At 48.6% G+C, this 25,165-nt stretch overlaps 1 protein-coding gene across 2 annotated transcripts in view; it reads right to left on the bottom strand.

Moving 5' to 3' along the window:
• The window catches only part of LOC134908939 (cytochrome P450 2K1-like), a 271,207-nt gene that overhangs the window by 134,686 nt on the left and 111,356 nt on the right, over nt 1-25,165 (bottom strand). For both annotated transcript variants that reach the window (XM_063915201.1, XM_063915202.1), the window contains exon 2: nt 2,953-3,157. In XM_063915201.1, coding sequence (XP_063771271.1) covers nt 2,953-3,135 — 183 coding nt within the window. In that variant the 5' untranslated portion in view covers nt 3,136-3,157. The remainder of the gene's footprint in view (nt 1-2,952; nt 3,158-25,165) is intronic.

Below are 25,165 nucleotides of genomic sequence, written 5' to 3'. Positions count from 1 at the left end.
GCGTTTCTAGAATGGGTGTAATGTGTGCGGGTAATGCGGGCCCACACCGCACACATTGCACCCATCTTTTAATACTTACCGCTCCGGAGTCCAGCATCAGATCTTCTCATTATCACAAGTGACATACTGTAGGAGGAGATGTACGAAGCCTTTTAGATTTATAAAAGCGGAGAGAAATATAGTACCAGCCAATCAGATCCTAACTGCTGTGTTTCAGGCTGGGTTTGAAATATGACAGGAGCTGATTGGTCGGTAGTTTATCTCTCTCCAAGGCTTAGTACATCTGCTCATACTTGCCTACCTGACCCTCCCCATGAGGGAGAAAATGCTCTGTTCCTGGACTTTCCTGGTAATGTATGATTGCCATCACCTGGGGTGAAACACCTTTCTTATCAATTAACTAGCTCACCACAGGTGATGGTAATCATACATTACCAGGAAAGTCCAGGAACAGAGCATTGTCTCCCTCATGGAGAGGGTCAGGTAGGCAAGTATGTCCTGATGTTTGCACACTTGAGCGGTTATTGTTGTCGCGCTGCACATGCATCTCGATGATCTTGCGGTCGCAGTGTAAATTTGGCCACAGTGTTATTGATAGTGAGCGTTTATGGGAGGTAAAGTGAGGATACATATGAAACGTAGGCGTGTTGCAACTGCTCGGGTGGCTTAGTTGCAACATTCTGAGCATCAATAAAGTAGGGTGACCATATTATTCCTTTTACCTGGGATGCTCATGGATTACACAGGTTCTGTGGCTGATTAAAACCAGCACGAATGTAGGCTTGAAGTCAGCCAGCCTCAGAACCTGTGTAATCCATGAGTGTCCCAGGTAAAAGGGATAATATGGCTGACCCTCCAACATGACCTAGGTGATGGCAATAATAAATTAAGAGGGAAGTCCAGAAACGGAGCATTTTGTACCTAGTGGGGCGGGACATGTTGGAGGGTATGATATGGTCACTCTAAATAAAGATACTTAGAGGTCTAATGGTACATTAATGTGCGACCAAAGGGGCATCTTTGCACACAAGCAGGAAATAATTGGGAGTCTCTGTACAAGGAACAGCAACTGAGTCATTAGAAAATATTTAGCAGATCCGCTGAGTGCAAACTGCAAACACTTATTCAGGCTCATAATTAGCTCCAGCTGTGGATCCATGTGCCAGCCAGTAGTGGAAACACCTGTGCACTAACCAGGAGATATAGAAAACATGTATTGCCAGTGGTCCCCAATCTCCAGAATTTGGAAACACTGCAGTTTTGTAATAAAACATTTTTTATTAATTGCTGCATACCCTCCAACGTGACCCATTCCATTAGGTACAAAATGCTCTGTTCCTGGACTTCCCTGTTAATTTCTTATTGCAATCACCTGTGAAGAAACACCTTTCTTCTCATGTAACTTGTTCAGCACAGGTGATGGAAATCATAAATGAATAGGGAAGTCCAGAGACAGAGCATTTTGTATCTAATGGAATGGGTCATGTTGGAGGGTCTGTTGCTGTTGGTGACAAATACAGTAGCACCTTATCTATTCCCAAATAACTGTGTTGAAAAGATGAAACAATAAGCTTTATTCTGTAATTGTACCAAGACTATAAACCATATGTCTATAAAGCACATTCCCTTCCCCCAATATCTGCATTCTTCAGGCCAAGTTTCAAATCTAGACATCTGCATGTTTTTTTTTTAGAAACCCCTAATTATATTTTACAGTCTTTAAACTACTGCATAAGACCTTGTTATGACCAAACAAAGAAGTAAAACAATTCTCTAAACCTTCAGGGATACAGTAAATGTGAAATCAAAGGCTTGTCTGATCTCCGGTGGAGAATATATCATGCTTGCCTACACTCCCGGAATCTGCGGGAGACTGATTTTTTGTGTAGTGTCCCACAGCCCTGGAAAGGTAAGTGGCTCTCTTGTATCCTGCAGACTTCTTAATAAAGCGGTCAGTATGGGGATGGAATCATTGCAATGTAGCGACAGTGTGAAAGAGGCGGGGCTAAAAGAAATGAATCACATTATTTAGCCCCGTACCCGACCCGCGGACTCACAAATTGTGGCCATTTTCCCAACCTGGAGGAAGGGTCTAATGAGGTGACAGTGTAGCCCTGCCCCCAAATTAGCCTGCTGCTCCTCCTTTCCAGGGTTCTTCTGGAGAGGAGTCAAAAAAGTAGGCCAGTATAGAATATATGCCCAAATCATTTAAACTATTCAAATGTTGTTACCAATTACAACAATTTTCCTTTTAACACTGCCCAAAGCATGTTTCAAGTTTCAAAGTAATAACTTTAGCAATGTTCCAGTGTAGATTTACCAGACACTGAAATACGTTATGTGATGGTAGAGGTGTGTGGACATTGGCTGTCAGTGACTATTTCTAGTTCCAATGAGGTAGTCAGGAACTGTTTGGTTGGTTCTTTGTGTATTTACCAGTTAGAACAGTATCTCAGTGCTCGTGTCCTTATAAGGAAGGTAATTTATTCCTAATCTGCAGCTTTACATATGTATTAATCCAGTGGTAGCCAACCCTGGTCCTCGAGAGCTACCAACAGTTCATGTTTTCGAGCTCACCTAACAGGTGCATAGGTGTAGTCATTACTCACTGACACATTTTAAAAGATCCACAGATGGAGCAAATGACTTAACTTGTGATTCTGTAAGGAGACCTGGAAAACGTTAACTGTTGGTAGCTCATGAGGACCAGGGTTGGCTACCCCTGCATTAATCTCATCACTTATTCCACAGGTTCTCAAACTCAGTCCTCAGGACCCCACACGGTGCATGTTTTGTAGGTCTCCTCACAGAATTGCAAGTGAAATAATTAGCTCCACCTGAGGACCTTTTAAAATGTGTCAGTGACTAATTAATACACCTGTGCACCTGCTGGGTTACCTGCAAAACATGCACTGTGTGGGGTCCTGAGGAACCCCTGACTTATTCCATTACCTTTTGGATTGTTACGTGGGGTCTCTTGAAGTTCAAAATGTGAATGTTTCCTATGATTGGGAAAGGCCATGGTCCAGGAGGATAATTCGGATGAATGCGTGACTTCCGCTTGTATAAGACAGCAGCCACAAAAACACACGTTATAATGTACAGGAGAATTGTGATCGGATGAGAGAAATCCATGACTTCAGCAAAGCCGAGATCACTAAGACAAAACAGGAATTTGTGTTAGAAATGGGGCTAGACAAGATTATATAACACATCTATATCTAAAATTCATATTTAACCAACAGTTTTATTATGAGTTGGTGTTTTGTATTTTGCGTTGTGACTTAGCCAAACATTTAATTCACAATCCCTATTCATTTAAAGCAAATGAGAAGAGACTTTTACTGACTCATGGGGACAGACCGACAGTGTCGACTATAAAATAAAGGTGATTTTTTTTTTCAGAGTTGTTAGCCAACCGAAAAAGTTAGCAATTGGGAAAAACCATGGGGATGTAATTATGTGACCGGCGGTCAGGAGACTGCCGGTCACATTACCGACGGCTACATCCCACTCCCCTCTAAATCCCGACACTCGTATGCCGACTAGCAGGGAATATTCCCACTCGTGGGTGTCAGCGGCACCAATAGAGTGGGAATAGAACCTGGGCTGAGCAAGTATGCTGACCGTCGGGATGCCCAGCGGTGGTAACGCATACCCAAGCCAAGCCATGTTGCACTGCAGGTGGGGCAGATGTAACATGTGCATAGAGAGTTAGATTTGGGTGGGTTATATTGTTTCTGTGCAGGGTAAATACTGTCTTCTTTATTTTTACACTGCAATTTAGATTTCAGTTTGAACACACCTCACCCAAATCTATCTCTCTCTGCACATGTTACATCTGCCCCACCTGCAGTGCACATGGTTTGCCCAACTGCTAACTTTTTTGGTTTGCCATCAACTCTGAATAACCCCCAAAGTTTCAAGTTTCAAATATTTATACACATCGGAAAGTGCAAGGTTTGCAGTTTATGTGTATGTGTTTATGTGAGTGTATTGTACTGGTTTGTACATATGTTGGCCCACTGAAGGAAAGAGATGACTTTAGAGTAGTGATGTGCACCGGAAATTTTTCGGGTTTTGTGTTTTGGTTTTGGGTTCGGTTCCGCGGCCGTGTTTTGGATTCGGACGTGTTTTGGCAAAACATCACCGTAATTTTTTTGTCGGATTCAGGTGTGTTTTGGATTCGGGTGTTTTTTTCAAAAAACCCTAAAAAACAGCTTAAATCATTGAATTTGGGGGTCATTTTGATCCCAAAGTATTATTAACCTCAATAACCATAATTTCCACTAATTTTCAGTCTATTCTGAACAACTCACACCTCACAATATTATTTTTAGTCCTAAAATTTGCACCGAGGTCGCTGGATGGCTAAGCTAAGCGACACAAGTGGCCGACACAAACACCTGGCCCATCTAGGAGTGGCACTACAGTGTCAGGCAGGATGGCACTTCAAAAATATAGTCCCCAAACAGCACATGATGCAAAGAAAAAAAGAGGCGCATTGAGGTAGCTGTGTGAGTAAGCTAAGCGACCCAAGTGGCCGACACAAACACCTGTCCCAACTAGGAGTGGCACTGCAGTGTCAGACAGGATGGCAGATTTAAAAAATAGTCCCCAAACAGCACATGATGCAAAGAAAAAAAAGGTGCAATGAGGTAGCTGTGTGGCTAAGCTAAGCGACCCAAGTGGCCGACACAAACACCTGGCCCATCTAGGAGTGGCACTGCAGTGTCAGGCAGGATGGCCCTTCAAAAAAATACTCCCCAAACAGCACATGATGCAAAGAAAAAAAGAGGCGCAATGAGGTAGCTGTGTGACTAAGCTAAGCGACCCAAGTGGCCGACACAAACACCTGGCCCATCTAGGAGTGGCACTGCAGTGTCAGACAGGATGGCACTTCAAAAAAATAGTCCCCAAACAGCACATGATGCAAAGAAAAATGAAAGAAAAAAGAGGTGCAAGATGGAATTGTCCTTGGGCCCTCCCACCCACCCTTATGTTGTATAAACAGGACATGCACACTTTAACCAACCCATCATTTCAGTGTTGGGGTCTGCCACACGACTGTGACTGAAATGACTGGTTGGTTTGGGCCCCCACTAAAAAAGAAGCAATCAATCTCTCCTTGCACAAACTGGATCTACAGAGGAAAGATGTCCACCTCCTCCACATCGTCCGATTCATCCCCCCTTTCACTGTGTACATCCCCCTCCCAGGGCCGGATTAACAATGCTAACTAACAGCTCCAGGCCCTCCCATGAAAATAGGCCCACAGCCTCCCCTGCAGTGCTGTGCAGTCAATTGTAACGGGTGAAAAAAAACAAAACAGACACAGACACACCACTAAATGGCCTGCTCCCCTCCCGGTCAGGCCGCCCGCCCCCCACCCCTGCTCACCCTGCGATCAACAGCAGATATCCCGATCTCCGCCCACCCACAAAGCATCTTGAAGCTCCGCCAGCGGGCCGTTCAGAGCTCCGCCCCAAGCCACTTGAAGCTTCACGCACAGCCTTCTTTAGCTCCGCCCCCAGGTCATCTGAAGCTCCGCCCCCTCCCTCTCTGCACCAAGCGGCCACTATATATCACCCCCCTTTCCCCTGGAGGCCACAGCCACGGACGATCTATCGCCCGCCTTCAGTACAGAGCTAGGATACGGGGGAGAGAGGATCTGCAGGCTTAGTGGTCTTGTAGCAGCCACAACCACAGTGATGTGATGACTGTCTCACAACTTCGCTCTGCTGTGTTGGCTCCACCTTGCTTCCTCACCCACTGCGGATCCCACTCACACTACAATTTAGGTGAGTGTGCACAGTAGCTTACACTTTTTATCCCACCACTTACACCCCCCAACCCCTCCCACTGCAGTTTGTATGTTTTGTGTCCACTCCTATATGTTCTACTTCATCCAGTGCTGCTTTCCCCCCCTCCTCGCACTCTCTCTATTCCCTATCCATCTCCCTCTCCCTCCTCTCACTCTCTCTATTCCCTATCCCTCTCCCTCCTCTCACTCTCTCTATTCCCTCTCCCTCCTCTCACTCTCTCTATTCCCTATCCCTCTTCCTCTCCCTCCTCTCACTCTCTCTATTCCCTATCCATCTCCCTCTCCCTCCTCTCACTCTCTCTATTCCCTATCCCTCTCCCTCCTCTCACTCTCTCTATTCCCTATCCCTCTCCCTCCTCTCACTCTCTCTATTCCCTCTCCCTCCTCTCACTTTCTCTATTCCCTCTCCCTCTCCCTCTCCCTCCTCTCACTCTCTCTATTCCCTATCCCTCTCCCTCTCCCTCCTCTCACTCTCTCTATTCCCTCTCCCTCCTCTCACTCTCTCTATTCCCTATCCCTCTCCCTCCTCTCACTCTCTCTATTCCCTATCCCTCTCACTCTCTCTATTCCCTCTCCCTCTCCCTCTCCCTCCTCTCACTCTCTCTATTCCCTCTCCCTCTCCCTCCTCTCACTCTCTCTATTCCCTCTCCCTCCTCTCACTCTCTCTATTCCCTATCCCTCTCCCTCCTCTCACTCTCTCTATTCCCTTTCCCTCTCCCTCCTCTCACTCTCTCTATTCCCTCTCCCTCTCCCTCCTCTCACTCTCTCTATTCCCTATCCCTCTCCCTCTCCCTCCTCTCACTCTCTCTATTCCCTCTCCCTCCTCTCACTCTCTCTATTCCCTATCCCTCTCCCTCCTCTCACTCTCTCTATTCCCTATCCCTCTCACTCTCTCTATTCCCTCTCCCTCTCCCTCCTCTCACTCTCTCTATTCCCTCTCCCTCTCCCTCCTCTCACTCTCTCTATTCCCTCTCCCTCCTCTCACTCTCTCTATTCCCTATCCCTCTCCCTCCTCTCACTCTCTCTATTCCCTATCCCTCTGCCACCTCTCACTCTCTCTATTCCCTATTCCTCTCCCTCCTCTCACTCTCTATTCCCTATCCTTTCCCCCTCCTCTCACTCTCTCTATTCCTTATCCCTCCCCCCCTCCTCTTACTCTCTATTCCCTATCCTTGCCCCCTCCTCTCACTCTCTCTATTCCCTATTCCTCTCCCTCCTCTCACTCTCTATTCCCTATCCCTCCCCCCTCCTCTCACTCTCTATTCCCTATCCCTCCCCCCCTCCTCTCACTCTCTATTCCCTATCCTTCCCCCCTCCTTTCACTCTATTCCCTATCCCTCTCCCTCCTCTCACTCTCTATTCCCTATCCTTTCCCCCTCCTCTCACTCTCTCTATTCCTTATCCCTCCCCCCCCCCTCTTACTCTCTATTCCCTATCCTTGCCCCCTCCTCTCACTCTCTCTATTCCCTATTCCTCTCCCTCCTCTCACTCTCTATTCCCTATCCCTCCCCCCTCCTCTCACTCTCTATTCCCTATCCCTCCCCCCCTCCTCTCACTCTCTATTCCCTATCCTTCCCCCCTCCTTTCACTCTATTCCCTATCCCTCCCCCTCCTCTCACTCTCTATTCCCTATCCTTTCCCCCTCCTCTCACTCTCTCTATTCCCTATCCTTCTCCCTCCTCTCTCTCTCTCTCTCTCTATTCCCGATGCCTCCCCTCCCCCTCCTCTTGCTCTCTCTATTTCCTATCCATCCCCCCCTCTCTCTATTTCCTATCCCTCCCCCTCTCTCTCCTTCTCTTTTCCACGCTCTCTCTGTTTTGTTTTTATCTAGGGCTATTTTTGGGCTGGAAAACCCCAGAACGCTGTTCCTGAAGGTCTTTTATAAAGTGACATCATCAGGAACGGCGTTGCGGGACGTCTGTGGCCTTCCCTGCTGCTACAGCCACTTCCCGTGTCTGAAGGGAGGAGAGCACAGCACGCATCTCTCCTGTGTGCATACAGTAGCTTGCGCTTTTTCGGCCATTTAAAATATAGCTCATCTGTCAGCCAATCAGAACTCGCAGACCGCAGCGGTGGCTCATGATTGGCTGCTGCCACGCTGCCGGAAATGTGACTGACACGGTGAGGGGCAGGAGAGACACGCTGCATTCTCCTCCCCTCCCTTCAGACATGTTAATCGGCAGCAGGAGCAGCGGAGGTGAGCACTATACTAGGGGCATTGTGTATCTGGCATTACTGGGGGCATTGTGTAACTGGCACTACTGGGGCATTGCATAACTGGCAGTACTGGGGGCACTCTGTATCTGACAGTACTGGGGGCATTCTGTATCTTGTACTACTGCGGGCATTGTGCAACTGGCACTACTGGGGGCATTGTGTAACTGTCACTGCTGAGGGCATTGTGTAACTGGCACTGTTAATGGGCATTGTGTATCTGGCACTACTGGGGGGAGTATGTGTATATATTGACCTACTCAGGGCATTATGTGTTTAAAAAAATATATATATACAGTATATTTCTCTAACGTCCTAGTGGATGCTGGGGACTCCGTAAGGACCATGGGGAATAGACGGGCTCCGCAGGAGACAGGGCACTTTAAGAAAGAATTAGGAATACTGGTGTGCACTGGCTCCTCCATCTATGTCTTTCCTCCAGACCTCAGTTTGAATCTGTGCCCGGACGAGCTGGGTGCACTTTAGAGAGCTTGCCGAATAGAAAGTATTTTGTTAGGATTTTTTATTTTCAGAGAGATCTGCTGGCAACAGACTCTCTGCTACATGGGACTGAGGGGAGAGAAGCAGCTCTACTCACTGTGGATAGGTCATGCTTCTTAGGCTACTGGACACCATTAGCTCCAGAGGGATCAAACACAGGAACGCACCCTTGGTCGTCCGATCCCAGAACCGCGCCGCCGTCCCCCTCGCAGAGCCAGAAGCCGGCGTGAGAAGTAAGAAGACGTCAAAAGCGGCGGCAGAAGACTCCAGTCTTCATATGAGGTAGCGCACAGCACTGCAGCTGTGCGCCATTGCTCCCACATTAAACCCGCACACTCCGGTCACTGTAGGGTGCAGGGCAGCAATTAAGTACCTCTTGGCATAAAAGAGCATATATACAGTTGGGCACTGTATATATGCATGAGCCCCCGCCATTATTTTACACAAAATCCTCAGCACTCACCAGCTCCATTTTCTCTCTACAGCTCCGCTGTGAGGAAGATCCCCAGGCTCTCCCCTGCAGATACACGGTAGAAAGAGGGTAAAAAGAGAGGGGGGGCACATAAATTTAGCGCAAAATCAGTGTATACAGCAGCTACTGGGTAAACACTAAGTTACTGTGTAATTCCTGGGTCATATAGCGCTGGGGTGTGTGCTGGCATACTCTCTCTCTGTTTCTCCAAAGGGCCTTGTGGGGGTTCTGTCCTCAAATAGAGCATCCCCTGTGTGTGTGGTGTGTTGGTACGTTTGTGTCGGCATGTTTGACGAGGAAGGCTATGTGGAAGCAGAGCAGGTACAGATGAATGTGGGGTCGCGCCGACGGCGCCGACACCCGATTGGAGGGATATGTGGAAGGTTTTAAATAATAATGTTAATTCCTTGCATAAAAGGTTGGATAAAGCTGAAGCCTTGGGACAGTCAGGGTCTCAACCCATGCCTGACCCTACAGCGCAGAGGCCGGTAGGGTCTCAGAAGCGCCCACTATCCCAAATTGTTGACACAGATGTCAACAAGGATTCTGACTCCAGTGTCGATGGCGATGATGCAAAGTTGCAGCCCAAAATGGCTAAAGCCATCCGCTACATGATTATAGCAATGAAGGATGTATTACACATCTCAGAGGAAAACCCAGTCCCTGACAAGAGGGTTTATATGTATGGGGAAAAAAGGCAAGAGGTGACCTTTCCCCCTTCACATGAGTAAAATGAGTTATGTGAAAAAGCTTGGGAATCTCCAGATAGGAAAGTGCAGATTTCCAAACGGTTACTTATGGCATATCCTTTCCCGCCAACGGACAGGTTACGCTGGGAATCCTCCCCTAGGGTAGACAAAGCTTTGACACGCTTATCTAAGAAGGTAGCCCTGCCGTCACAGGATACGGCCACCCTAAAAGATCCTGCGGATAGAAAGCAGGAAGGTATCCTGAAGTCTATTTATACACATTCAGGTACCCTACTAAGGGCGCCAAATTGCGTCGGCCTGGATGTGTAGTGCTGTCGCAGCTTGGACAGATACCTTATCTGAGAAACTTGATACCTTGGACAAGGATACTATATTACTGACCCTGGGGCATATAAAAGACGCTGTCCTGTATATGAGAGATGCCCAGAGAGACATTACCCTACTGGGCTCTAGAATAAATGCAATGTCGATTTCTGCCAGAAGGGTCCTGTGGACTCGGCAATGGACAGGTGATGCCGACTCAAAAAGGCACATGGAGGTTTTACCTTATAAGGGTGAGGAATTGTTTGGGGACGGTCTCTCTGACCTAGTTTCCACAGCTACGGCTGGGAAGTCAAATTTTTTGCCATATATTCCCTCACAACCTAAGAAAGCACCATATTACCAAATGCAGTCCTTTCGATCACAAAGAGGCAAGAAAGTCCGAGGTGCATCCTTTCTGGCCAGAGGCAGGGGTAGAGGAAAGAAGCTGCACCATACAGCTAGTTCCCAGAAACAGAAGTCCTCCCCGGCTTCCAATAAATCCACCGCATGACGCTGGGGCTCCACAGGTGAAGCCAGGATCGGTGGGGGCGCGTCTCCGACATTTCAGCCACCAGTGGGTTCACTCACGGGTGGATCCCTGGGCTACACAGATTGTGTCTCAGGGATACAAGCTGGAATTCAAAGTGATACCCCCTCACCGATACCTCAAATCGGCCCTGACTGCTTCCCCCTTAGAGAGGGAAACAGTGTTAGCGGTAATTCACAAATTATATCTCCAGCAGGTGGCGGTAAAGGTTCCCCTCCTTCAACAGGGAAGGGGTTACTATTCCACAATGTTTGTGGTGCCGAAACCGGACGGTTCGGTCAGGCCCATTTTGAATTTAAAATCCCTGAACATTTACCTGAAAAAGTTCAAGTTCAAGATGGAATCGCTCAGAGCGGTCATCGCAAGCCTGGAAGAGGGGGATTTTATGGTGTCTCTGGACATAAAGGATGCTTACCTTCATGTTCCCATTTATCCACCTCATAAGGAGTACCTCAGATTTGTGGTACAGGATTGTCATTACCAATTCCAGACGTTGCCGTTTGGTCTCTCCACGGCACCAAGAATATTTACCAAGGTAATGGCGGAAATGATGGTGCTCCTGCGAAAGCAAGGAGTCACAATTATCCCATACTTGGACAATCTCCTCATAAAGGCGAGGTCCAGAGAGCAGTTGCTGATCAGCGTAGCACGCTCTCGGGAAGTGTTACAACAGCACAGTTGGATTCTGCATATTCCAAAGTCGCAGCTGATTCCTACGACGCGTCTTCCCTTCCTGGGCATGATTCTGGACATAGACCAGAAGAAGGTTTTTCTCCCGACGGAGAAGGCTCAGGAACTCATGACACTGGTCAGAGACCTCTTAAAACCAAAACAGGTGTCGGTGCATCACTGCACGCGAGTTCTGGGAAAGATGGTGGCATCATACGAGGCCATTCCCTTCGGCAGGTTCCATGCGAGGACCTTTCAATGGGATCTGTTGGACAAGTGGTCCGGATCGCATTTCAGATGCATCGGCTGATCACCCTATCCCCCAGGGCCAGGGCGTCTCTTCTGTGGTGGCTGCAGAGTGCTCACCTTCTCGAGGGTCGCAGGTTCGGCATTCAGGACTGGGTCCTGGTGACCACGGATGCAAGCCCCCGAGGGTGGGGGGCAGTCACACAGGGAAGAAATTTCTAGCGTCTGTGGTCAAGTCAGGAGACTTGTCTGCACATCAATATCCTGGAAATAAGGGCCATATACAACACCCTAAGTCAAACGGAGCCCCTGCTTCGCAACCAACCAGTGCTGATTCAGTCAGACAACATCACTGCAGAGGCTCATGTAAACCGCCAAGGCGGCACAAGGAGCAGGGTGGCAATGGCGGAAGCCACCAGAATTCTTCACTGGGTGGAGAATCACGTGAAAGCACTGTCAGCAGTGTTCATTCCAGGAGTGGACAACTGGGAAGCAGACTTCCTCAGCAGACACGACCTCCACCCGGGAGAGTGGGGACTTCATCAAGATGTCTTCACACAGATTACAAGTCGTTGGGAACTGCCACAGGTGGACATGATGGCATCCTGCCTCAACAAAAAGCTAAAGAAGTATTGCGCCAGGTCAAGAGACCCTCAGGCGATAGCTGTGGACGCACTAGTGACACCGTGGGTGTTCCAGTCGGTTTATGTGTTTCCTCCTCTTCCTCTCATACCCAAGGTGCTGAGAATCGTAAGAAAAAGAGGAGTGAGAACAATACTCATTGTTCCGGATTGGCCAAGAAGGACTTGGTATCCAGAACTGCAAGAAATGCTCACAGAGGACCCATGGCCTCTTCCTCTCAGACAGGATCTGTTACAACAGGGGTCCTGTCTGTTCCAAGACTTACCACGGCTGCGTTTGCGGCATGGCAGTTGAACGCCGGATCCTAGCAGGCTAGGAAGGACGTGACGGCTAAACATTATCACCGTATATGGCGAAAATATGTTGCCTGGTGTGAGGCCAGGAAGGCTCCTACAGAGGAATCCCAGCTGGGCCATTTCCTTCACTTCCTACAGTCGGGAGTGACTTTGGGCCTAAAATTGGGGTCCATTAAGGTCCAGATTTCGGCCTTATCCATTTTCTTTCAAAAAGAACTGGCTTCTCTTCCTGAAGTTCAGACTTTTGTAAAGGGAGTGCTGCATATTCAGCCCCCGTTTGTTCCTCCAGTGGCACCTTGGGATCTTAACGTGGTGTTGAGTTTCCTGAAATCACACTGGTTTGAGCCACTTAAAACCGTGGAGTTAAAATATCTAGGCGTGTGTCAGAATTGGCGGCTTTGTCACATAAAAGCCCCTATCTGGTTTTCCATATGGACAGGGCAGAATTGAGAACTCGTCCGCAATTTCTGCCAAAAGTAGTGTCATCTTTTCATATGAACCAACCTATTGTGGTGCCTGTGGCTAGTCGTGACTTGGAGGATTCCGAGTTACTGGATGTAGTCAGGGCTTTGAAGGTTTATGTAGCCAGAACGGCTAGAGTCAGGAAAACTGAGTCGCTGTTTATCCTGTATGTATCCAACAAGCTGGGTGCTCCTGCTTCAAAGCAAACTATTGCTCGCTGGATCTGTAACACGATTCAGCAGGCTCATTCTGCGGCTGAATTGCCGCCTCCTAAATCAGTAAAAGCCCATTCCACAAGGAAGGTGGGCTCTTCTTGGGCGGCTGCCCGAGGGGTCTCGGCATTACAGCTTTGCCGATCAGCTACTTGGTCGGGTTCAAACACCGTTGCAAGGTTCTATAAGTTTGATACACTGGCTGAGGAGGACCTTGAGTTTGCTCATTCGGTGCTGCAGAGTCATCCGCACTCTCCCGCCCGTTTGGGTGCTTTGGTATAATCCCCATGGTCCTTACGGAGTCCCCAGCATCCACTAGGACGTTAGAGAAAATAAGATTTTACTTACCGGTAAATCTATTTCTCGTAGTCCGTAGTGGATGCTGGGCGCCCGTCCCAAGTGCGGACTTCTTCTGCAATACTTGTACATAGTTGTTGCTTAAATAAGGGTTATGTTATGGTTGCATCAGGTTGGTCTGATGCTCTGTTGTTGTTCATACTGTTAACTGGGTAAGGTTATCACGAGTTATACGAGTTATACGGTGTGATTGATGTGGCTGGTATGAGTCCTACCCTGGATTCCAAAATCCTTTCCTTGTACTGTCAGCTCTTCCGGGCACAGTTTCCTTAACTGAGGTCTGGAGGAGGGACATAGAGGGAGGAGCCAGTGCACACCAGTATTCCTAATTCTTTCTTAAAGTGCCCTGTCTCCTGCGGAGCCCGTCTATTCCCCATGGTCCTTACGGAGTCCCCAGCATCCACTACGGACTACGAGAAATAGATTTACCGGTAAGTAAAATCTTATTATTGTGCAGTGTAATGTGAATTGGTGCTATTCTGTGGCCACGCCCCTTCCCCACAAAGTAACGGCCCTTTATTTTTGGTGGGCTATCCCTGTTTGAATACATCACTCTTGAGAGGTGCCATGAATTTCAATAACTACTGATTATAGATAGATACCACAGATATACTTACTTGCTGTCTGATTTATTTAATTCCACAGGCCATGGTGTGTGGCTGTGATGTCTTCTGTATTTTATGGTGGTAGTTGGAGTTGTCTATTTTATATGGGTTTACAATGTTCTTTGTATTGTGTGGTGGTCAATTGGATGCTTGGTGTAAAACATGACAGGCACTATGGTACTCTCTGTTTTATCAATGGCCACTGATGCTATCTGTATAATATGCATGTCACTGTAATGTAGTGCTCACTCTAGGCTGTTTTAGCAGGGCGCCGCGCCCTGCCCGATTTTTTGAAAGGCAAAATCCGCCCTGCCCCTTTTGCCCCCCTGCTAGAACAGCCGTCCGCTTCCTGCCCTCCCAGCGTGTAAAGATGCAGTGCGCATGCGCATGGCATCAATTCACGCCCCCAACAGTGACGTCGCCGGCCACAGACGCCCCCTATAGCAACGTCTGTGGGCCGCACCGCCCACTAAACTGGTGTTTCCATGGCCACTCCCCCTAATTTACATGAGCACGCCCCCGTTTCAGGGCGCGCTTGCAAATATGACCCCGGAGTCCGAAGGAACACTAGTAATGCTCTTTGTATTATCTAGCAGTCACTGTAATGCACTCTGTATTATGTGGCATTCACTCCAATTTCTGTCTGTATTATATGGCTGCCAGTGCCTTGCTTTCTGTATTATATGGTCAGCACTGTAATGATCTCTGCTTTATTAATTTAATTTACTGCGGCTAGGTTTGCAGGATTAACACTAATAGAAATATGGAGAAACCACGACACAGGCCACACACCCTATATAGACCACGCCCACACATCACTAGTCATACCGACACAGCGCTTGTCATAATGCCTGCATCGGCACACAACAGGCCTTTCTTGATTTTCAGCTCCAGGCCCATGTGGACCTTAATCTGGCACTGCTCCCTCCTCACAGATTATTAATTCGTCCCCACTGGAATCCACCATCTCAGGTCCCCGTGTACTTTCTGGAGGCAATTGCTGCTGTCGAATGTCTCCACGGAGGAATTGATTATAATTCATTTTAATGAACATCATCTTCTCCACATTTTCTGGAAGTAACCTTGTACGCCGATTGCTGACAAGGTGAGCGGCTGCACTAAACACTCTTTCGGAGTACACACTGGAGGGAGAGCAACTTAGGTAGAATAAAGCCAGTTTCTGCAAGGGCCTCCAAATTGCCTCTTTTTCCTGCCAGTATACATACGGACTGTCTGACGTGCCTACTTGGATGCGGTCACTCATATAATCCTCCACCATTCTTTCAATGGTGAGAGAATCATATGCAGTGACAGTAGACGACATGTCAGTAATCGTTGGCAGGTCCTTCAGTCCGGACCAGATGTCAGCACTCGCTCCAGACTGCCCTGCATCACCGCCAGCGGGTGGGCTCGGAATTCTTAGCCTTTTCCTCGCACCCCCAGTTGCGGGAGAATGTGAAGGAGGAGCTGTTGACGGGTGACGTTCCGCTTGACTTGACAATTTTCTCACCAGCAGGTCTTTGAACCTCTGCAGACTTGTGTCTGCCGGAAAGAGAGATACAACGTAGGTTTTAAATCTAGGATCGAGCACGGTGGCCAAAATGTAGTGCTCTGATTTCAACAGATTGACCACCCGGGAATCCTGCTTAAGCGAATTAAGGGCTCCATCCACAAGTCCCACATGCCTAGCGGAATCGCTCTGTTTTAGCTCCTCCTTCAATGTCTCCAGCTTCTTCTGCAAAAGCCTGATGAGGGGAATGACCTGACTCAGGCTGGCAGTGTCTGAACTGACTTCACGTGTGGCAAGTTCAAAGGGTTGCAGAACCTTGCACAACGTTGAAATCATTCTCCACTGCGCTTGAGACAGGTGCATTCCACCTCCTTTGCCTATATCGTGGGTGGATGTATAGGCTTGAATGGCCTTTTGCTGCTCCTCCATCCTCTGAAGCATATAGAGGGTTGAATTCCACCTCGTTACCACCTCTTTCTTCAGATGATGGCAGGGCAGGTTCAGGTATTTTTGGTGGTGCTCCAGTCTTCTGTACGCTGTGCCTGAACGCCGAAAGTGGGCCACAATTCTTCGGGCCACCGACAGCATCTCTTGCACGCCCCTGTCGTTTTTTAAATAACTCTGCACCACCAAATTCAAGGTATGTGCAAAACATGGGACGTGCTGGAATTTGCCCAGATGTAATGCACGCACAATATTGCTGGCGTTGTCCGATGCCACAAATCCACAGGAGAGTCCAATTGGGGTAAGCCATTCTGCGGTGATCTTCCTCAGTTGCTGTAAGAGGTTTTCAGCTGTGTGCCTATTCTGTAAAGCGGTGATACAAAGCGTAGCCTGACTAGGAACGAGTTGGCATTTGCGAGATGCTGCTACTGGTGCCGCCGCTGCTGTTTTTGCAGCGGGAGGAAATACATCTACCCAGTGGGCTGTCACAGTCATATAGTCCTGAGTCTGCCCTGCTCCACTTGTCCACATGTCCATGGTTAAGTGGACATTGGGTACAACTGCATTTTTTAGGACACTGGTGACTCTTTTTCTGACATCTGTGTACATTTTCGGTATCGCCTGCCTAGAGAAATGGAACCTAGATGGTATTTGGTACCGGGACACAGTACCTCAATCAAGTCTATAGTTGGCTCTGAATTAACGATGGATACCGGAACCACGTTTCTCACCGCCCAGGCTGCCAAAGCCTAAGTTATCCGCTTTGCAGCAGGATGACTGCTGTGATATTTCATCTTCCTCGCAAAGGACTGTTGTACAGTCAATTGCTTACTGGAAGTAGTACAAGTGGTCTTCCGACTTCCCCTCTGGGATGATGATCGACTCCCAGCAGCAACAACAGCAGCGCCAGCAGCAGTAGGCGTTACACTCAAGGATGCATCGGAGGAATCCCAGGCAGGAGAGGACTCGTCAGACTTGCCAGTGACATGGCCTGCAGGACTATTGGCTTTCCTGGGTAAGGAGGAAATTGACACTGAGGGAGTTGGTGGTGTGGTTTGCAGGAGCTTGGTTACAAGAGGAAGGGATTTAGTGGTCAGTGGACTGCTTCCGCTGTCACCCAAAGTTTTTGAACTTGTCACTGACTTATGATGAATGCGCTGCAGGTGACGTATAAGGGAGGATGTTCCGAGGTGGTTAACGTCCTTACCCCTACTTATTACAGCTTGACAAAGGCAACACACGGCTTGACACCTGTTGTCCGCATTTGTGTTGAAATAATTCCCCGCCGAAGAGCTGATTTTTTTTGTATTTTGACCAGGCATGTCAATGGCCATATTCCTCCCATGGACAATAGGTGTCTCCCCGGGTGCCTGACTTAAACAAACCACCTCACCATCAGAATCCTCTTTGTCAATTTACTCCCCAGCGCCAGCAACACCCATATCCTCATCCTGGTGTACTTCAACAGTGACATCTTCAATTTGACTATCAGGAACTGGACTGCGGGTGCTGCTTACAGCACTTGCAGGGGGTGTGCAAATGTTGGAAGGCGCAAGCTCTTCACGTCCAGTGTTGGGAAGGTCAGGCATCGCAACCGACACAATTGGACTCTCCTTGGGGATTTGTGATTTCGAAGAACACACAGTTCTTTGCTGTGCTTTTGCCAGCTTAAGTCTTTTCTTTTTTCTAGCGAGAGGATAAGTGCTTCCATCCTCATGTGAAGCTGAACCACTAGCCATGAACATAGGCCAGGGCCTCAGCCGTTCCTTGCCACTCCGTGTTGTAAATGGCATATTGGCAAGTTTACACTTCTCCTCAGATGCTTTTAATTTTGATTTTTGGGTAATTTTACTGAACTTTTGTGTTTTGGATTTTACATGCTCTCTACTATGACATTGGGCATCGGCCTTGGCAGACGACGATGATGGCATTTTATCGTCTCGGCCATGACTAGTGGCAGCAGCTTCAGCACGAGGTGGAAGTGGATCTTGATCTTTCCCTATTTTTTTAACCTCCACATTTTTGTTCTCCATATTTTAATGTGTGGAATTATATGCCAGTATCAATAGCAATGGCTTACTACTATATATACTGCGCACAACTAAAATGCACCACAGGTATACAATGTAGATGGATGGATAGTATACTTAATGGATGACGAGTGACGACACAGAGGTAGGTACAGCAGTGGCCTACCGTACTGCTATATATAGTATACTGGACCTGGTGGACACTGTCAGCAAACTGCTAAACTAGTCTAAAAAAAAAGGCACCACAGGTATACAATGTAGATGGATGGATAGTATACTTAATGGATGACGAGTGACGACACAGAGGTAGGTACAGCAGTGGCCTACCGTACTGCTATATACAGTATAATGGACCTGATGGACACTGTCAGCAAACTGCTAAACTATTCTAAAAAAAAGGCAACACAGGTATACAATGTAGATGGATGGATAGTATACTTAATGGATGACGAGTGACGAACCAGAGGTAGGTACAGCAGTGGCCTACCATACTGCTATATGTATAGTATACTGGACCTGGTGGACACTGTCAGCAAACTGCTAAACTAGTAAAAAAAAAAGGCACCACAGGTATACAATGTAGATGGATGGATAGTATACTTAATGGATGACAAGTGACGACACAGAGGTAGGTACAGCAGTGGCCTACCGTACTGCTATATACAGTATAATGGACCTGGTGGACACTGTCAGCAAACTGCTAAACTAGTCTAAAAAAAAAGGCACCACAGGTATACAATGTAGATGGATGGACAGTATACTTAATGGATGACGAGTGACGACACAGAGGTAGGTACAGCTGGCTGCTGTAGCTTGTGTACGGGCGGTCGGCTGTCACATGTTATAATGTTATATCTGCCCCCCCCCCCTGCACAGCACATGGGGGGCCATTCCGAGTTGATCGCACGTAGCAACTTTTTTCTGCCCGTGCGATCAACTCGACGCCGCCTATGGGGGAGAGCTTTTTTGCATAGCAAGGCTGCGAATGCTTGTGCAGCCCTGGTATACGAAATTTTTTTTTGTATAGAACTAGACCAGGGTAATAGTTACTTTCCCTGTGCGATCAATCCAGAATTGATGTCAGACATCCGCCCTCCAAACGCCTGGACACGCCTTCATTCGCCGCACCACTCCCAGAAAACGGTCAGTTGATGCCCCGGAACAACTTCCTCCTGTCAATCTTCTTGCGGTCGCTGCTGCGACCGCTTTCTTCAATCATGGCGTTGCTGCCGTCGCCGGGCAACGACGTGTCAGGCGTGTCAGGCAAAAACGCAGGAGTGGCTGGAGAAACGGGGGAGTGGCTGGCCGAACGCAGGGCGTGATTGTGACGTCAAACCAGGAACTAAATGGACTGAGCTGATCGCAATCTGTGAGTAGGTCTGGAGCTACTCAGAAACTGCAAAGAATTATTTAGTAGCAGTTTTGCTAATCTTTCGTTCGCTATTCTGCTAAGGTAAGATACACTCCCAGAGGGTGACGGCCTAGCGTGTGCAATGCTGCTAAATGCAGCTAGCGAGCGAACAACTCGGAATGAGGGCCAATGTGTACTGTATGTTCAGGACTCCCAGTATTTACCTTCTGTCTGCAATTTATCTTTATCATTGATACATGTTCCTGTTTGTCTGCATTCATAAGTATATCATGCATCAGTTTATTCTGTATACCTTCTCTCAGAATAAATACCATCGTATGAATATTCATATTCTGTGACTGCACCTGGGGGTTTCATAGCACAAGCTCCCATATGTAATACTTGGTGAGCACTATTTTCTCTGTCAGCTATAGTATGTACTATAAAATAGCCTAGAAAAGTTGATTTAGTAAAAAGGCGGTTTTAATTCCGGTGAATAGGAGCGATTAGGGGTGATTTTCAATCGCACCCAAAATCACAGAATGGGCCAAGTGAGGTGTCCAGTAAATGAGAACTGTATCACTCAACTATAAAAAAAACATCATGGACAGAAGACAGAAATACATAGGATTCACTTCAAACACCACTAGACTTGATAAGGAGAGTGCCTGGCTAGGCAGGAAATCTATATAAGAGTCTTACATTTTTGTGATTGGTTGAAGATGTCTTTGTTGCTAGGCAGATCAGAGTTTTGAGTGAGTTGTAATTGGTTAGGGCCAGCCTATCGGTGAGTGTAGGGGAGGTGATGGTATCCGTTCACATGGTCGACCATGTTATGGTCGACAGTCATTAGGTCGACCACTATTGGTCGACATTGTCAAGGTCGACATGGACACATGGTCGACACATGAAAATGGTCGACACATGAAAGGTCGACATATGAAAAGGTCGACGTGAGTTTTTTTACTTTTTTTTCTTTTGGGGAACTTTTCCATACTTTACGATCCACATGGACTACGATTGGAACGGTAAAGTGTGCCGAGCGAAGCGGTAGCGGAGCGAAGGCACCATGCCCGAAGCATGGCAAGCGAAGCGAGCCATGCGAGGGGATGCGGTGCACTAATTGGGGTTCCCAGTCACTTTACGCAAAAAACGACACCAAAAAAAGTAAAAAAACTCATGTCGACCTTTTCACATGTCGACCTTTCATGTGTCGACCATTTTCATGTGTTGACCATGTGTCCATGTCGACCAATAGTGGTCGACCTAATGACTGTCGACCATAACATGGTCGACCATTCATACCGGAACCGGAGGTGATTTCGTGCATGAAGGGGAGAAACTTCCAGATTTGCTTCCTCTTGTCGGGTGGAAGTGATAAGTGCAGGCTGTATTATTGCTGTCTATTTCACTCTTTCTACCCCTGGAGATTTCTTGCTCTGATTTTTCCTCTATTCCCTCCTTTTCAGTTATTCCCTATTTCTTTATCTATCCCTTTCCTATCTACTTTCATTTTATACTTTTGTACAGTTTTAAATTATTTGTTGCCCCCCCTGCTGCCTTCTCTTGCCCCCCTCCCTGCCATTCCAAAGTGCCCAGCTCGTGTGTCCCCTGAAGCATGCCCAGGCCCAAGCGCTCTGCTCCCCGTCCCCAGCAGCTGGTGGACTCAGCTCCCCCGCCGGGGGCTGAGCTCATCCTCCGCCCTGCTGCTCTCCCTGCCAGGCCCGCTCTCAGCTCCGGAGCGGGAGACGCGACGGCGCATGATCCGTCAGCGCCTCCCGTCTCCGTGCACACTGCAGCGCCCGGTGGGTCCATGCGTCCCGCGGTCAGCGCGTCTGGCACGGCGCCCGCTGGCGCTGGGGGGCTGATGTCTCGCGGCGGGGATTCGGCACCCCCGGCCGCGAGTGTCCCTGTGCCTGCAGCAACGGCCGGCCGCGTCTCTCCCGCGATCAGCGGGTATGGGACGGCGGTCACCGGTGCTGCTGCGGGCTACATGCACGGCGGGGATTCGGTACCCCCGGCCGCTCTAGTTTCAATTATAGGGGTGGGTGCGGGCGCGGCTACCCCGGAGCATAGCCGGCCCCCCGTGGGTCCTATGCCCGGTGCTATTGTGGCCCCTGATGCACCCCTGGCTGCTGGTGGGCATCACAGGGCCCCAGTGGCCGGGGGTGTCAGCGGGCATTTGAATGATCTAGCTGGGGGGAGTACTGTGCTCCGAGGGCAGGCTCCCCCCACGGTGGCCATTTTAGTGCCTGGCTGCAGCTCCCTTGAACCTCAGCAAGCTGCTAGTGCTATGCTGGGTGGGGAGGGGCAGCCATCTGCTGGACACTTGGAGGTACTGCAGGCCTTTTCTGTACAAGGCTCTGCAGCAGCCTCTGTGTCTTTTCCAGGCCAACATGCGTCCTTTACAGCTTTCAGGGGATAGTTTTACTACAGGCACCCTTGGCTTGCCGGCATTCTCCTCCCCCAGCGGTATGGGCCTACCTTATTTGCAATTTCCGTTTGCCCCAGCAATTTCTCAAAGTTTCACCCCACTAGTTTCCACCCCACAGGTGGTCCAGTCAGTCTGGTCCTCTGGGATGGGGCAAGCTTTCGGCCACCCCCCTAATGTTTCTTCTTTCGGGGGAGGGTTCCAGTCCACTTCCCTTCCGGCGCCACCCTTCCATCAATTTCCGTACTGTCAACCGCCTTATCCCCCAGCGCAGCTGGGGCCCTACGGGTATCCTTTGCAGGGTGATTTTGGGTCCCCAAATGGTCACTTTCCCAGCGTTAGCCAGGCAGGTATCGTGCCTCCATACTTTCCCCCATCCCATGCACCGCCAGCTCAGGCGGTACCGTCCGTGTCGGGTACACCGTTACCTTTGGGGGCCCCGGGCGGGGAAGCGTCGCGCCCCCTCCCCGGTCCATTGGTTGGTTTGGATGACGTTACTGGTAACTTTTTTTGTATAATCTGTTTTTATTTAGGACAGTATAACAGTTTAAGGATTGCATCACATTTTAACAAAAGAGGAAGAAAATCATCAGGACACAAATGAAGGTCTAATACATCATAGCCTTAAAGAGTAGGGTAGCGTATCATCCCCATCGCTGGGGGTTAGTATAGGCACTAGCATTAGTAGGTGTTTCTGTAACATCCATCTGGTATCCTTTCGCCATCTATCCATACTATAATGCAATTGTAATCTTAAATGGCATTGTAGAGAAGCTGTAGAAAAGAGAGAGGAAAGAAATGAGAGGAATAGTAGAGAGAAAACATAGTGTGACCAAACTGGGGGGAGTTATCGAGTTGGGGAGGAGGTGTGGTACAAGCTATCTATTCGATCGATTGTGCGTTGAAATCATTTGACGGCATAGACATAATCCTTATAGTCTTTGGAGGACATATACTCTATCCAGGGCATCCATATGGTCATGAACTCCGAGAGTTTATCTCTGGAGACCAGGAGGATATTTTCCATATTCATATAGTGATTAATTCTGTTAAACCATAGTTTCCTAGTGGGTGGGAGTTGAGATCTCCATAGTGTGGGGATGACTGCCCTCGCTGCATTAGACAGGTGTCGAAGTAGCGATGTTTTATGCTGAGCTAGTGAGATTGAGGAGTGGGAAAGTAACCAGAAGGCTGGGTCTGTGGGGACGGGAGTATGGAGTATATCTTGAGAGGTGGATATAACATCCCTCCAGAATGGTTTTAGTAAGGGACAGTTCCACCAGATATGTATTAGGGAACCTGTGGCGCTGAGACATCTCCAACATCTGTCCGTCACTCCAGGATACATGAAGTGGAGGAGAGAGGGATGCCTGTACCATCTCATTAAGAGCTTATATTGGGTTTCCCTAACTTGTATGCAGACTGAGCTTTTGTGGGATTTGAGGAATATCATCTGCCAGTCTTTATCTGTTAGGGAAATCCAGAGATCTCTTTCCCAGGCCAGCTTGAAGGGCATGGGCGTCTGGGGTCTGTAGTAGTCTATAAAGTGAGGAGATGGTGTGCTGGGGGGGGGGGGGGGGGGGCATGTGGCGACGCACATCCTCTCGAACTATGTTAACTCACGTGAGGCCCGGAGATATCTACGCTCAGAGTGCAAAAAGTGTCTAAGCTGTAGGTACTTTCAAAAGTCACGCTGCGGGATTTCCCATTTTGACCGTATTTCTGAAAATTGTTTAACTCCTGAGGAGATTGCCATCTGGCCCACTCTAAAGAGGCCCTCGAGGGCCCAGTCACGAAAGTGGGAGGGTGTTAAACCGGGCTGGAAGTCGGGGTTAGCTAGAAAAGAGGTCAGTGGGCCAAAATCGGAAGAGAGGAAGGGCCAGCGGTGCGCCTTTTTCCAAAAGGATAGGGTCGCTGTAATAGTTGGGTGGGGGGAGGGGGGGTTTGGGCAGGGAGGGGAGCCAGGGAAAGATCTCTGGGAATTGTTGCATGTATAGTCCCTCTATAGCCACCCATTGCTTTGTTTCTCGAGTCCTCGTCCAATACAGAACCCTATTGAGCAATATTGCCCAATAGTAGCCTCTGATGTCAGGCAATTGGAAACCACCACATCGGGTGGAGCAGATCATAATGGATCGGCTTATTCTTGGCCGTCTCCGAGACCAGATGAATTGTTGTATTAAAAGTTGGATGGATCTGAACCAGGAGTCTGGGATCTGTATGTGGAGGGTCTGTAGTTTGTAGAGTAGTTTGGGGAGAGTATTCATCTTTACAACATTCACCCTCCCCAGCCAAGAGAGTGGTTTGAGAGGTACCATCTGCTATAGTCAGCCCTGAGTGTTCGAAGGAGGGGGGTAAAGTTTAAATTGTATAAGCGAGATAGGTCATTTGGCAGCTGTATTCCTAGGTAGGACAAATGAGAGGCATTCCAATTAAAGGGGAAGGATCGTTTAAGTTTGGCTACGGTGTCGGGGGGGGGGGGAGGAGATGTTCAAGGCGCATGATTTGGACATGTTGATCTTAAAGTTGGAGAGTGAACCGAAGTGGGATAGCTCTCACATAAAGTGGGGGAGGGAGGAGATCGGGTGCGTTATTGTGGCTGGTAGGTCATCCGCAAACAGGGAAAGTTTGTGCTCCGTATCACCAATCGTCAAGCCCGTGATGCCGTCCGTCATTGGCCCTAATAGCTCTAGCGAAAGCTTCGATACAGAGGACAAAGAGTAGAGGAGATAGTGGGCAACCTTGTCGTGTCCCATTACCTATGGGGAAGGAGTCGGATAAAGATCCGTTCACTCGGACCCGTGCTGTGGGAGATCTATAAAGACCCATTATCCTATCAAGCATCCGAGGACCCAATCCAATATGCTCCAGCACGGACCTCATAAAACCCCAACTGACCCTATCAAAAGCCTTTTCAGCACCAGTGGATAACAACACTGTGGGTGGGCCGCCCCGGGATGCAATATGAATCAGGCTCAGTACCTTAGTGGTATTATCCTTGGCCTCGCGGCCCGGGACAAACCCCACCTGATCGCTGTGGATTAGGGAAGGCAGGAAAGAGTTCAGTCTGTTTGCCAATAATTTTGCGAAGAGCTTGACATCGACGTTTAGGAGAGATATGGGTCTATAGCTTGAGCACACCGAGGGGTCCTTGCCGGGCTTGGGCAGAATGGAGATATGCGCCTCTAAGGATTGGCTAGAAAAGTGGGTATTTGCGGATATTGAATTAAAGGCTTGGAGAAGATAAGGGGATGTGAGATCCCTGAATTGTTTATAATAGGTGAGAGTGAAGCCATCTGGTCCTGGGCTCTTACCAGACGGGGTCATGGTCAGGGCAGT

This window comes from Pseudophryne corroboree, chromosome 4 (assembly GCF_028390025.1).
Source record: "Pseudophryne corroboree isolate aPseCor3 chromosome 4, aPseCor3.hap2, whole genome shotgun sequence".
In the NCBI taxonomy this organism is placed as follows: domain Eukaryota; kingdom Metazoa; phylum Chordata; class Amphibia; order Anura; family Myobatrachidae; genus Pseudophryne; species Pseudophryne corroboree.
The sequence above is the reverse complement of the archived record's forward strand: the minus strand, read 5'-3'. Positions and strand labels throughout refer to the sequence as shown.